We start from the raw sequence: 15,202 nt of genomic DNA on the forward strand, positions 1-15,202 counted from the left end.
TCACTTTAATAAGACATATTAAATATCAGTTGTCATTCTACATCTGAGATTTATATGCAGTATATGCACTTTCTTATGTAAGAGGTCTGCTTTCTCATATAAAGATAAAAATCTAAATTTCATCTTACTTTTTGGTCATAAATATCAGCTACTGCAGCAAATTTCATATTTTTCCTCATCTGCCCATAGTTTAAAATGTATTTATGCTTCTTGCCACGTGTTTAAATGATAAAACATGGCGTGGTTCTTTCATACAGGTAGGCTATTGTATTGAATGATTGCCATATTCGTACATCATGGTACTCAAAGTTGCTTACGTTTAGCCTTTTCATTAGCACTTTATTGTTCGAAAAGCACTGAGAAAAAATATTTAGGCTAGATTTAAATAAATAAATAGCGCTCTCAGCACAAGGGCTCGCGAGACGGGCAGCAGAAGCGGAAGGTTAAAGTGCATCTTCCTTCTGAAGAGAGACTGTCATTCGGGTGGAAGATGGCGAACGTAGAGCTCGAGTTCAAGGCTTCTGCCGGGGACTCAGAGCCGCAGAACCGCCCGGTCCTTATCGTCGGCCAGCTCGCCAATCTGCAACAGATCAACTGGACCCAGGTGAAAGGGAAACTGCAGCCAGTGGTCACAAAAGAGGTACGAAATGTTTAATAAGAAGTAACTCTGCTTGCAAACACATTGACGTTAGCTTACAGGCTAAAGTTATGGAGAAATCTGATTCACTATTGTTGTGTAACAGACCGCTAATCTGCATTTACTAATGGAAACGTCAGTTATAGATATTTATTAAAAGGCTAGTTAAGTTATTATTCTTCACTGACTCTTAATAAGTCATTATTTCATTAAATTCTTTCCACTAACAAAAGGTACCATTGCATTACCTTGTTTATTGATATTGGACATTGCAATATCATGGTATATTGGTACTTCCAGTACTATTTAATACCACTTACACCACGGTAATAGTAATACTGTGGTATTTTGAACATGGTACCATGTGCAGCTGTGATATTCATGAACATATTTTGGAGCACACCAATGTTTATGAATAGCACTTTCTTACAAAGTCAAACACATTGTGTTGTTTTGTAAGGTTTGATTAAATCTGACAAGTGAGCGTTTATCATCATCATCATCAAGATTTCCTGAAAGACCTGACAGTCTGGATTGTTTCGATATGATCTATATGATGTTATTTTTCTTCACACTAGATGAGGTTTCAGGTACACTAGCAAATAATATTGCATTGCACTACATTTTTTATTTTTTGCCACTCATTTTGTTTATGTGTGTTTTATTTGCATTCAGATATGGCAGGCAGCTTTGTCTTCTCTGAACCCCAACCCTACGGATAGTTGCCCGCTGTATTTGAGCCATGCAGCTGTGGCAGCCCTTCCTTCACGAGTCAGCCGTCACAACAGCCCATCATCTGCCCACTTCCTCACCCGTCTGGTCCGAACCTGCCTGCCTGCTGGCAACAACCGCTGCATTGTGGTCAGTCTCATTTCACATCATTATTCAGATTGCTTATAACTCTAATTGTGTCCATCTTCATCAAATTTCCTGATATACTGTAAAATGTAGTCCTTTTGTTCAAATACAATAGGAAAATATTACGGTTTCAGACTGCTTTGGTCTTGACAGCTTGTGGCTTAAAGGATTAGTCCACTTTTAAATAAAATTTTCCTGATAATTTACTCACCCCCATGTCATCCAAGATGTTCATGTCTTTCTTTCATCAGTCGAAAAGAAATTAAGGTTTTTGATGAAAACATTCCAGGATTTTTCTCCTTATAGTGGACTTCAGTGGCCTCCAGTTGGATGAAGGTCAAAATTACAGTTTCAGTGCAGCTTCAAAGGGCTTTAAACGAAACCAGATGAGGAAATGCAACTGTATATGCTTTATAAACACAAATTATCTCCTTGCACACATTCTACAAAATGCATACGCTGTATGTCCTACGCTTTCCCTGTTCTACTTACGGAACGAACGTGGCACCAGTTTAGTTTTTTCTGTAAGTATTAATTGACCTTCAACCATCTGGAGGCCATTGAAATCCACTATAAGGATTATTTAATCATTATTATAATTATTATTATTATTATAATTATTATTACAATTATTCAATCCTGGAATGTTTTCATTAATTTTCATTCAACCTTCATTTTTGAAGAAAGAAAGACCTGAACATCTTGGATGACATGGGGGTGAGGAAATTATCAGGAAAATTATCAGGACTATTCCTTTAATGTTTAGTCTGCATTTCCATTTTATGTTGCTCTTAATTTCATGTAAATTCCATCTCTGTATCTCCTCCTCTCTCATATGTGACCCTGGACCACAAAACCAGTCATAAGGGTAATTTTTTTTTTTTTTTTTTTTAAATTGAGATTTATACATCATCTGAAATTGATGTATGGTTTGTTAGGATAGGACAATATTTGGCCGAAATACAACTATTTGAAAATCTGGAATCTGAGGGTGCAAAAAAATCAAAATATTGAGAAAATGTCCTTTAAAGTTGTTCAAATGAAGTCCTTTTTTGATATATTTACAGTAGGAAATTTACAAAATGTCTTAATGGAACTGATCTTTACTTAATATCCTAATGATTTTTGGCATAAAAGAATAATCGATAATATTGACCCATACATACAATGTATTGTTGGCTATTGCTACAAATATATCCGTGCGACTTTATGACTGGTTTGTGGTCCAGGATCACACATAAATATGGTCACACTTTCATTTAAAGAACCATGTTTCCTCCGTTTACAATTCTTTAACAATATTCATCGCCATGAACCAGAAACATGCACCCATTTACTTTAGAGATAATGATTTGATTGATAATGAAACACAGTAAGTGAAAAGCTGAGTGCATAATGTGTGTGTGTGTGTGTGTGTGTGTGTGTGTGTGTGTGTGTGTGTGTGTGTGTGTGTGTGTGTGTGTGTGTAAAATAAATATTAAATTGTATATTACGTTTTAATGTTATTTCATATGAATTACGGTTCTAGATCTAACCATTCAAAAATCATGTTTATAAAAGACAGCTTCCGTTTACAATGCAAAATGATAAATATTTGAAATGCATAGTGTTTCATAAGTATAGCCACAACATGTTAAATGTTAGAATCAAGGTACAGTTTGCAGTTTTATTCTGCTGAAATCAGTATTATGCCACAAAAGCTGTTGATGCCACATGGTAAGTTTCTTATTGGCTCCTCAGATGGTGTGCGAGCATTCTGATATTTTCGCATCAGCGTGTGCCATTGCCCGAGCTTTCCCGCTGTTCACCCGCCGTTCAGCGTCTTCTCGCAGGACAGAGAAGAAGCACGTCACTGTGGAGTTTGTCTCTGTGGGTCAGGACAACGGCCCTCTGGAGGTCTCCACACTGGAGGTAAAGTGTTCGGATCTACTTCCTCATGCCACAGATCAAGTCGGTTGATGTCAACCACTGTTACTAGTTCATGTGTTTATGTATCATTCTTTTACAACCGTATGAATGTGCGAGTGTTTGTTTCCAGTGTCTTGCCAATGCAGCGGATGGAGTTCGCCTGGCCGCTCGAATCGTGGACACTCCGTGCAGCGAGATGAATACTGATGACTTCCTGGAGGCAAGCGTTTCTCCTCGATGTTTGGATAACTCTGTGAAACACTGCTTTTAGTATTATTTATATACTGTTACAGTATTTATTAATATTTTGAATTTATATTTTCATTTTTCGTTTTATTTTTTTAGTTTGTTTTAGTAGTTTTGTTGAAGGTCATTTTATATTAGTAGTTTTTTTTTTTTTTTTTTTTTTTTTTTTTAAACACTTTACAATAAGCTTCCATTATTAAATGTAGGTTAAAGGGGTGGTTGATTATGATTTCATTTTTTTAAACTTTAGTTAGTGTGTAATGTTGCTGTTTGAGCAAAAACAACATCTGCAAAGTTACAATGCTCAAAGTTCAATGCAAAGGGAGATCTTTTCTTTTACAGAAATCACTTTTTAAGGACTACAACTAAATTTACATAAACCCCGCCCCCGGGAACACGCAACAAAGGGGGTGAGGCCATGTTGGGCTGCTTTAGAGAAGAGGAAGAGTTGTTGTAGTAGAGTGTTGTTGTCATGCCGTCATTTTACGTCAGACTGCTTCACAAACGAGGGTCAATTCAACACTGGATTTGCACAAAAGATTAACATGACGACACATGCTAGTCGATGAGTTGAATCAACTCCACAGAATCTACATAAATGTATCCACTAACCATTCAGAAACGTCCAGTTTCATTCTAAAAGTTGTAACTTCTTCCTGAGTCTCTCCATCAGTGTCGACTCCGGTTTGATCAATGTAAGGCTGAACACCGTTACTGACATTAACTAACATTAATAATGAACAATACATTTGTTACAGTCTTTATTAATCTTTGTTAATGTTAGTTAATAAAAATACAGCTGTTCATTGTTCATGTTAGCTCAGGTCCATTAAATAATACAAATGAACAGATGCAACTTTTGATCTTGATAATGTATTAGTAAATGCTGAAATTAACTAAGATTAATAAATGGTTTAGAAATATTTTTAATTTAGTTCATTTTAACTAATGTTGTTATCTAATGTTAATAAATGGAACCTTATTGTAAAGTATTACCTTTTTTAATATTTTTAGTTTTAATTTATTTTATTGCAGTTTTAGTCATTTTTGTACTTTAAACTTATTTTATTTCAGGTAGTTTAAATTTTTCATATAATATTTATATTTTATTTCAGCTTTTTCAATTAATGACCATTATTGTTAATAGTTTTAGTTAACATTGAAATTGCTGAAATAGACTTTTCCACTTATGATCTGTTATGCAATCTTCTTCAGGAAATCAAGGCAGTGGGGAACAGCTTAGGCATCACTCCAACTATAATTAGAGGAGAAGAACTGAAACAAAAGGGCTTTGGAGGTAATCTTGAGTTTGTTCTTTAAAAAGTCAGCAGATTGCAACATTTTCTGATCTATGATGATGAAAAAGATAAGCTTGTGCTTTCATCACAAGATGAGTAAATGGAGTCAGTTATTTTACAACAGCTGACTTTGGGCTTATTCCTCTAGATGAAGTTTTTCTGGCATGTAAAGGAAAATTTAATTTTAAGCTTTAAAATGCAAGTGACCGTTACCCTGTGCATATGTTCATGTGTGCAAAATCACTTTCTCTTGAGGCATCTATGGAGTTGGTAAAGCTGCCCAGCACCCTCCTGCATTGGCTGTTCTTAGCCATACCCCCTCAGGTGCCACACAGACCATTGCCTGGGTGGGCAAGGGCATTGTCTATGACACCGGTGGTCTCAGCATCAAGGGCAAAGTAAATACCGCACCTCACTGTTAGCCTAGTGCACTAAAAAATGGGCAGAACGCTCAATACGTTGTTTCTTAAAGGCGAAGTGTGTAATTTTTGGTATTAATATTAAACCCATTCATGTTTAATATGCAGCAGAGTATACTTGAAGTAACAAAAATTCCACAAAAAAATGCCAGACCAAAGAAGATATTTTGCAATGCTGTTTGGTGCCACTAGAGGCACACAAATGTCACACTTCACCTTTAAACACCACACTATATCTGCAATGACACTATTTAAAATTAAAGATTTTTTTTTTGTCCCCTTTTAGACCACAATGCCGGGAATGAAGAGAGACTGTGGAGGAGCTGCGGCAATTTTAGGAGCTTTTAAAGCTACTGTTAAACAGGTACTGCAAAGAGATTTATCGTTCTGGTATCTAGAATGTCACTGGTTGCTAAACTTATCTACATTAAAGGTCCTAACCCCAGTCTCGGGTGGTCTGATCACAAGTGGGCAGCTGAGATGGATTGCTCTTTACACCATGGAATTAATCCCAAATACGTCCACAGTGACCGTCTTATATTTTGTTTATGGGAGGGTGTTTGATTTCATGACTATACAGCAAATATTTAAGTGTGTGTGACGTCAATAGACCATTCCAAAGTTTGGAGTTGCTAAGATTTCATAATGTTTTGGAAAAAGTCCCTTTTCCTCACCAAGGCTGCGTTTATTTGATCAAAAATACACTAATATTGTGAAATATTATTGCAGTTTAAAATAGCAGTTTTCTATTTGAATACGTTAAAATGTAATTTATTCTTATGATGGCAAAGCTGAATTTTCAGCATCATTACTTCAGTCTTTAGTGTCACATGATCTGTCAGAAGTCATTCTAATATACGAATTTTAGTCTACAAAATAGTCAACAGATTACCCGATTAATCGTCAAAATAACCAATAGATTATCCGATTTAACCGTCAAAATTAGTTGACTGATTACCCGATTAACCATCAAAAGAGTCAATAGTTTACCTGTTTTAATTGTCAAAATAATCGACCGATTACTCAGTTACCAAAATAATCATTAGTGACAGACCGACATTTCTTCTTATTATAAATGTTGAAAACCGTTGTGCTACCTAATATTTATGTGGAAACATTTTTTTCAGGACTTCATGATGAATTAAAAAAATCTAAACAACGCCATTTATTTGAAATAGAAATTTTTGTAACATTTATAAATGTCTTTACTATCATTTTGATCAATTTAATGCATCTTTGCTGAATACAAGTATTAATTTCTTTAAAAAAAAATAATAATTCTGTTTCGTCTCAGGGCTTTAAGGACAACCTTCATGCAGTCTTCTGCCTGGCTGAGAACTCAGTGGGACCTACAGCCACTCGACCAGATGATATACACACTATGTACTCTGGAAAGTAAGTGTTGGCATGTCAACTATTGATGTATAACTGGTTGTGTCCTATCCATCAACATGCAGTTTGACTAAAACTGAGGTGTGTTTCCATCGTTTCTCAGGACAGTGGAGATAAACAACACAGATGCTGAAGGGAGGCTGGTGCTCTCTGATGGTGTTGTATATGCAAGCAAAGATCTCTCTGCGGACATCATACTGGACATGGCAACGCTGACCGGCGCACAGGTGTGTTCGTGCTGACATATCAGTGTGTGAAGATCTTGTTTTCTTAAGCCTGAAAAGATGAAAATTCCATATTAAATTTCAAAGCAGTCATTCCATCTTCAGTGAGATGTGTGAGTACAAGTTTTTACAGGTTTTGACTCAGAATAAGATCTTGTATATTGATATGAAGTGTTCAAGACAAGATTTCTGGGCCAGATTTTTTTTTTTTTTTTTTTTTCAAGCTAAGCGTTAAAAGAGAATTCAAAGTGTCACATGATATCAGGAACAATTGGAGGAAAGCCAGAACCCAATCCACTTCTCTGTTTATCAGCTAACACATAATGCTGTTTTGAAATGTTGCACTTTGGATCTCAGCAAAAACTGGTTACGCCCTGACTTGGTTACTTGTGTTCTCATAATCATGTGATGAAACCTTTAGTCTTTTTTTGAGACCTTTGTCATGCATTTTAGTCACTGAAATCCTCACTGGTGCTCACAAAAATCCATTTGAATATTATAATCAGTGTTGCTTATATATTTTTATTCAGCAGGGTGCATTAAATTGATCAAAAGTGAGAGTAAAGACATGCATATTGTTCCAAAAATTTGTATTCATCAAAAAAATCCTGAAAAAATGTATTGCAGTATCCACAAAAATGTTTAGCAACACAACTGTTCTCAACCTTGATAATAATAAGAAATGTTTCTTGAGCAGCACATCAGCATATTGTAATGAGTTCTGAAGGATCATGTGACACTGAAGACTGGAGTAATGATGCTGAAAATTCAGCTTTGATCACACAAATACATTTTTTAAATTGTAATAATATTTTACAATATCTTTACTATGTTTTAACAAATACAGACTTCTGTCAAAAAAAAAAAATCTTACAAACCAAAACTTTTGATCTGTAGTGTGTGTGTGTGTGTGTATATATACCATTTTATATCAACATGCAATTTCATTCTTATATGGAATTTCCACTTTTCTTTATCCATTTAATTCCCAATCAAAAAATCAAGTCCCACACTACTGAAACACCCTGTGTCTCTCCTGCTTTATGTTGCCTTTAATGTCTGCTGTTTCCTCTTGTAGGGAATCTCCACAGGGAAGTATCACGCTGCTGTGATGACCAACGATGAGCAGTGGGAGGCCGCTTGTGTGAGAGCGGGCCGCAGCAGCGGAGACCTGGCGCATCCTCTGGTCTACTGCCCCGAGCTTCACTTCAGTGAATTCACCTCCGCTGTGGCCGACATGAAGAACTCTGTGGCGGTGAGGAAAAAGGGAAGAGATGGGTGTGGAGTGAAAAGGGATAAAAAGTGTCCTTTTTTAATTCTTTTTTTCCCCCATGCACAAATGTTCAGTACAGTGATGGAAGTTGATGTAATTGTGCAGCATACAGTGCATAATACACACTGCATAATAATTGTTTATCTCATGAGGACAGGAGGGACTTTTTAGCTTTTCTTTTTATTTATTCATTTTTATTTTTTGTATTTGTTATTTTGCTTTTATTTTTCATTTATTTAAAAAAAAAATTTTTAATATTTATATTATTTTATTGCTGTCTGAACTGTAATTGTCAGTTCTCCACAACCTAAGACATTCAATTTAAATTTTTTTTTTTGTTTTACTTTATTTTACTGTTCATCTTTTTAATTTATTATTTTATTTCTATTTTTTATTTTACTTTTAATTTTAGTAAAAAAAATTTTTATATATTATTTTTTTTATATTTATATTATTTTATATTTATATTATTTTATATAAATTAAATGTAATTACGGTTGTGAACTGTAATTGTCAATTCTACAATAACTAGGGCAAAATTAAATTTGAATTATTATTTTATTATTTTTATTTTACTTTTTTCATTTAATTTTCCAATTGTTTTATTTTACTTTTTTTTATTTATTTTATTTTTATAATAATTTATATATTTATTTTTATTTTATTTCTAGTCTGAATTGGAATTGTTTGTTCACCACAACCTAGGACAAAATTAAATCTAAAAAAAAAAAATGGTAATTTAACAATTTTTTGGCTGAATTGACTTTACATGGGTGCTTGTGTTCTGTGTCCACAGGACCGTGAGAATGCGCAGAGCTCCTGTGCTGGCCTCTTCATTGGCTCTCATCTGGGTTTTGATTGGCCAGGCATTTGGGTACATGTGGACATCGCTTCACCTGTCCATGCTGTGCGTATATACTGAGCATAATTCGAAATTAAGCATATTTCTTCAATAATTATTAATAACTCCTCAATGTGGATTGTAAACAGGGTGAGCGAGCCACTGGTTTCGGTGTGGCCATGCTCCTGGCTCTGTTCGGCCAGGCATCTGAGGACCCCTTGCTCAACTCCGTGTCCCCGTTGGGGGCCTCCACAGTCAAATCTGCCTCTGAAGACCAGATGGAGAGGGACTGCAAGAGGAGGAGACTTGTCTAAGATGAATTCAAATGGTTCTTGATCTTCAAAACAAAATATCTACGCCTTGTACATGTTCTTTCACAAAAGTTGCATCTATTAGGCACACACACACACACTCCTTGCTCTATCCCATCCTGTACTGACCACCACAGATAACCTTCCTCAGTGAAGTTGACAGTATATACAGTTATGAATTCAAATAAAAGTGCAACGTTGTCTCAATGTTTCATAATGTACATGTGAATCTCTTTCACATTTTGTTGTTTTGAAGTTGCCATAGGCAAAGGATGGCAAGGAGAACCTGACATATCTATGAGCAAATACTGTACCAAGTTCTTCAATGCTTTTTTTTTTCAATCAGAAAAATTTTAAAATGCAATCATGTTATTTTCATTTCAAACATAAATGATGACACAAACACAATGTCAGTGTAAGTGATGTTTTTTTTTTACTACACTAAATGTGTGCTGATGCCAATTTTGTAAGTGTGGCAAATGAAGAATATGGAATGTGAATGATAAAATCTTTTTAGAGTAAATGGTTAAAAAAATGTTTGTTCATGTTTGTTATGCAGTTATTCAAAGGTAACATCAAATCTACAGGTTGCGCAAAGGGGAATAACGCATCACAATCAATCGCCACCAATTAACTTCTATTACATACTTAAACATTAAAACCATTTCTATGGCATGTAGAAATATCAAACAGTCACTTTTTTTGTAATCGTTAATTACACAATTTGGAAGTAATATATATATATTTTTTATGATAAACATTTATATAAGGTTTCATATCTTTAAAACAAACGAAATATAAAGTTAACATTGCGTTGACATTGAGCTTTTTTTTTTTTAGTATTTCAATGAAATGAATATACTATATTTTAGTTTGATAATGTTTTTTTTATTTAATATTGTGTATTTATAGGGGATTTTATGGTACTAAATTATATTTATGCTGTAGTTATAATCAATTTTTTTCACTTTGAGTATACACCTGAAAATGAAATTTCCAACTTAAACCATCATGAATATTAAATGCTTTAGAGCACAGATTTAATTTTGATCTCTTTTTTAAAAGATAACACTTGGCAAATTATTGCTGAAGTGAAAAAAGTTACAGAATTTTACATTTATTGTTATGAAAAATGCAAAAAATACTATTTTTATATGAAATACATATTTTCAAAAATACGTTTTACTCTAAAACTACAAGAAAAAAAGCCATAAATCTCAAGTTGTGTTCCAAATTTGAGCTTGATATCTGAAAAAATGAGCTTTCAGTAAGATTTTGTTTGGCCGCAGTATCAAGAGTTTTCACTAGATGAAATCCGTCTCCCAATGCAGTCAATTTTGACCGTGAGGAGCACAAGTGTGACTTTTTTTCATGACCATTTAACCTTTTCAAATCATGTTTTTTCATGTGTGTTCACATAGCAAGTGCCAAATCCTTAACCAAGTTTCGTACCATTCTGATGAAGTAAAAAAACTCTAAAAAAACAAAAAGTAAAATCTTTTAGTCAAGAATAACCGAATAGCACCAGAGGGTTAAATGATTTACACTTTAAGCTACCCAAGACAATCCTGGTAGTCTTTGTCAGACTTTCCTTATGCTGATAGTACAGTAATGGAAATCAAGAATTTTACATTTCTTCTAAGATCAGGCTCAATTGGTAGATTTTCTTTTTCTGACTTGTGAACTGAATAGAAAGCCATGGTCTGGGGGTGAATAAAAGTTACACTTTAACAGGCAGCTCAGCTTCAGACTTGATTTCAGCCTTCTGAGGAACATCTTCCATCTTTACAATGATGTTCTCGTGAATTGTAATCTGCACGGGTGGCAGAGCAATGAAGCTCTGAATAAGATCCTGTCGTGATGTACGGGGCTCCACTGTGATCACCTCGTCTTCAATGTTTGCCTCCACAACATTTCCCGTTTCTGGTTTAAGTTCCAGCTGATCTTCATTATGATGGCTGAGCTTTTATAATGCATGTTGCATGAGAAACAATATACAGTGGGTCTTGATGACAAGTCGCTGAGTTTATGTGAACGAGGACAAGATATTCTTAATGTTTTCACCAATGATGTCACATTTGATAGTTTCTGTTGGCACTTCAACAGCAAACACTGTACCTTGAGATGGGATGTTGACAATCTGTGTGTTTTTGGTAGTTGAAAGGGATGTTTCGTCCATTTTTCTGCTAGGCTCCACAGATGGCTGTAATATGACATCCTCTAGTATAACTAGGCTCCTGTACAAAGGTTTTGATGTTTTAGAATCAGAATCAGAAAGAGCTTTATTGCCAGGTATGTTTACACATAGGAATTTGTTTTAGTGACAGAAGCTCCACAGTGGAACAGAGTGACAGCAACAAGACAAGACAGAATAATATACAAATATACAAGATAGATAAAGTGCAAAGACAGACATTTACAATAAACCATGACTACAGAGATGAATAGGGTGGTTGAATAAAACTGTATGGTGCTCAATAAAACACCTCAGTGCCTGTATATAATGGTGATATGGCCTTTTAGAAACTTTAGAAAAGTAGGATGCCTTTATTTTTGTGTGTGAAGGCTTACCGGGTGGTTTCAGCATTGTGGAAGCTAATGTGATCTTCTGCTCTGAAGGTGATGAAGAATAGCATCAAAATATGGTGCTTTGGTGTCTTTTATGGGGCTCACGTCACAAAGGAAACCCTTGACCTGACTCCTTAATTTTTTGGCTGGACTTTGTTCTGCCAAGTCTGATCACATGAATAACAGTTGTTAACTAGTTACTTTTCAAAGTTAAATCAGAACAAACAACAAACACTTAAAATAGATCTCAGCTGACCAGACGTGATTACATAATGTTTAACTGTAACATTTTATATTGCTGTAAAATTGATCGATTAATCACATTGAACATAAAAGTTTGTATATATATGTATATATATATACACACACACACACACACACATTCACTGTAAAAATGAATTATTGGTTTGACTTAAAAAAGTAAGTTGCCTTAAAATTTTGAGTTCATTGAAATTACATTATTGAGTTAATACAATGAAGGCAATTGATTTAATCAAAAGGAACTCAAAATATTATGTTATTTGGACTGTTATGTAAGTTGATTTGAAATAAAGAAAAAAAATGCATTTTTTACAGTGTATGTATTACATACATTCTTTTATGTTTTTATGTTAGATGTGATTAATCGTGATTAATTGATTTGACAGCACTATTATATACACTCTTAAAAATAAAGGTTCCAAGAGGGGGTTTCACAGCAATGCCACAGTGAAGTTATTAAAAACAAAACAATATTTTCTTAGTTTGAAGAACATTTCAAAAATCTAAAGACCCTTTTCTGATGAAGAATCTTTTGAAAGGTTCCATGGAAGTCAAAGGTTCTTTATTGAACCATCAATGCCAATAAACAACCTTTATTTTTAGGAGTGTGTGTATATATGTGTGTGTATAATATATATATATGTATATATATATATATATATGTGTGTATAATATATATATATATATACACTGAACTAAATTTCTTTTTTTATTACAAATTTTCTTTCCATGTCCTTACCAACGATTATGAGTTGTTCCCTTTAAATGGTGTTCAAGAGGTACAGGCTCCTTATCACGGTCACCCGAACCACAGACACGCCTGCAAACACACTGATAACAACTGACTCAAACACCTCTGCATTAAAAAAATATCAAATTTAGCTTATAAAACATGAGTATCGTGTACAGTATCATCCACACTGAGCCACAATTATCATTTTTTTATTTCTTTCTCTTTAAGAAAAGTATACTGTGGTGGCACCACAAAATGGTTTTGGTATTGAGTGTGTGATGGTTCTATCAAAAATACTATGATACTGAAAATTACCATATTCATTTGTCATATGTTATATCTTTTTGTTTGTCCTGTGCTGTATTATGCAGCCCATGAAGCAGCTTATTCAGATCACAGCAACCATTTACTCATCTAGTGAACCATTTCTCAGATTAAAGGATTTGTTTCACTGAAAACAACTGGTGAAAAAGATTTCAATACAAGTATACTACTGACTAAGTTAGATATATATAATTATGTAAAAGAATAGCAGAGAATATGCTTACCTGCACTCATGTCTCTTAAGTCGTAAAAATTAAGACTGGACTTTGCCCTCCAGATGAAATAAACTGAAACTAATAAATTGGAACACCTGAATTCAATGATTTGGAGGGGTGTCACAATACATTCGCCAATATAGGTGTGTGTATATATATATATATATATATATATATATATATATATATATATATATATATATATATATATATATATATACACACACCTATATTGCCAAAAGTATTGGGACACCCCTCCAAATCATTGAATTCAGGTGTTCCAATCACTTCCATGGCCACAGGTGTATCAAATCAAACACCTAGGCATGCAGACTGCTTCTACAAACATTTGTGAAAGAATGGGTCACTCTCAGGAGCTCAGTGAATTCAAGCGTGGTACCGTGATAGGTTACCACCTGTGCAATAAGTAGTGTTAGTGGTATCATAACAAAGTGGAAGCAATTGGGAACAACAGCAATTCAGCCATGAAGAGGTAGGCCACGTAAAATCACAGAGTGGGGTCAGCGCATGCTGAGGCACACTGTGCGCAGAAGTCGCCAACTTTCTGCAGAGTCAATAGCTACAGACCTCCAAACTTCATGTGGCCTTCAGATTCGCTCAAGAACTGTGCAAAGACATTTTGGACAATATCATGCTCCCAACTTTGTGGGAACAGTTTGGGGATGGCCCCTTCCTGTTCCAACATGACTGCGCACCAGTGCACAAAGCAAGGTCCATAAAGACATGGATGAGCGAGTTTGGAGCGGAGGAACTTGACTGGCCTGCACAGAGTCCTGACCTCAACCCGATAGAACACCTTTGGGATGAATTAGAGCGGAGACTGAGAGCCAGGCCTTCTCGCCAACATCACTGCCTGACCTCACAAATGCGCTTCTTGAACAATGGTCAAAAATTCCTACAAACACACTCCTAAACCTTGTGGAAAGCCTTCAAGAGTTGAGGCTGTTATAGCTGCAAAGGGTGGGGCAACTCCATATTAAACCCTACAGATTAAGAATGGGATGTCATTAAAGTTCATGTGCACGTAAAGGCAGGCGTCCCAAAACTTTTGGCAAAATAGTGTATATATTTATGCAAAAACGGAAAAGGTGCAGTGTGTAAATTTTAGCAGCATCTAGCGGTGAGGTTGCGAACTGCAACTAACGGTGCGCACCCCTCCCTTTCGGAGAAGCTACGGTGGCCGTCTGGCCCGGGTGTGTCTCATTCGTCCTGAAAAGTGAAGCCGCGGGCTCTTTGATCGCCCCCTGGTGGCTGGATGCAGTACAAGTCATAAACCCGCCCTCTCAATGCAAACTAATGGCACTTGTCAAAATAACAAAAATTTTATTACACATACAATAAAATTTTCCGAAAGATGGTATTGGTCATTTAGGGTAGTTGTTATCATGCTGATATATATTCAATAGTTCATTTTTGTGATCAGTTTCATTTTTGCAAGCAATTTGGAGCTAAAGAAACGGGGCGTGTCGTCACGATTTACAGTTGATTGACAGCTTCTCTGAGGACTGTTGGAGCTTTGAGGGGAGATTGAAGATGAATAAATAACTATTATTTTTCGATTTCTGTGTTATTTCTCACTAACAAAAGTTGTTGTTCAGCAGTAAACTGTCCTAACCGACCTACAGATCTGACGGATCACTGAGTTTTTTTCGGTCACGTTAAATGTGGGCTTT

General features: G+C 35.2%; 1 protein-coding gene and 1 long non-coding RNA gene across 2 annotated transcripts; one reads left to right on the top strand and one right to left on the bottom strand.

The window, feature by feature from the left end:
- Nucleotides 1–455: 455 nt before the first annotated feature.
- Nucleotides 456–10,014, top strand: npepl1 (aminopeptidase like 1). Its single transcript, XM_067373343.1, has 12 exons — nt 456–640; nt 1,313–1,498; nt 3,236–3,406; nt 3,534–3,623; nt 4,865–4,946; nt 5,203–5,345; nt 5,653–5,730; nt 6,661–6,761; nt 6,862–6,985; nt 8,061–8,237; nt 9,052–9,162; nt 9,246–10,014. The coding sequence occupies exons 1-12, from the start codon at nt 491–493 to the stop codon at nt 9,408–9,410; spliced, it is 1,578 nt and encodes a 525-aa protein (XP_067229444.1). The 5' UTR covers nt 456–490; the 3' UTR covers nt 9,411–10,014.
- A 1,030-nt stretch (nt 10,015–11,044) lies between these two features.
- On the bottom strand, nt 11,045–13,233 carry LOC137010797 (uncharacterized). Its single transcript, XR_010893402.1, has 3 exons — nt 12,976–13,233; nt 11,979–12,142; nt 11,045–11,644 (listed from the first exon to the last, which is right to left on the bottom strand). It is a non-coding gene; the product is annotated as an uncharacterized lncRNA (long non-coding RNA).
- Between the last annotated feature and the right edge of the window lie 1,969 nt (nt 13,234–15,202).

This window comes from Chanodichthys erythropterus, chromosome 21 (genome assembly GCF_024489055.1).
Source record: "Chanodichthys erythropterus isolate Z2021 chromosome 21, ASM2448905v1, whole genome shotgun sequence".
Lineage (NCBI taxonomy): Eukaryota > Metazoa > Chordata > Actinopteri > Cypriniformes > Xenocyprididae > Chanodichthys > Chanodichthys erythropterus.

Coding starts and splice junctions, on each gene's coding strand:
- npepl1 (XM_067373343.1), top strand. CDS start 491: ATGGCGAACGTAGAGCTCGAGTTCAAGGCTTCTGCCGGGGACTCAGAG. Junction 3,407..3,533: donor TGGAGGTCTCCACACTGGAG/GTAAAGTGTTCG, acceptor GTTTGTTTCCAG/TGTCTTGCCAATGCAGCGGA. Junction 4,947..5,202: donor GAAACAAAAGGGCTTTGGAG/GTAATCTTGAGT, acceptor CTTTCTCTTGAG/GCATCTATGGAGTTGGTAAA.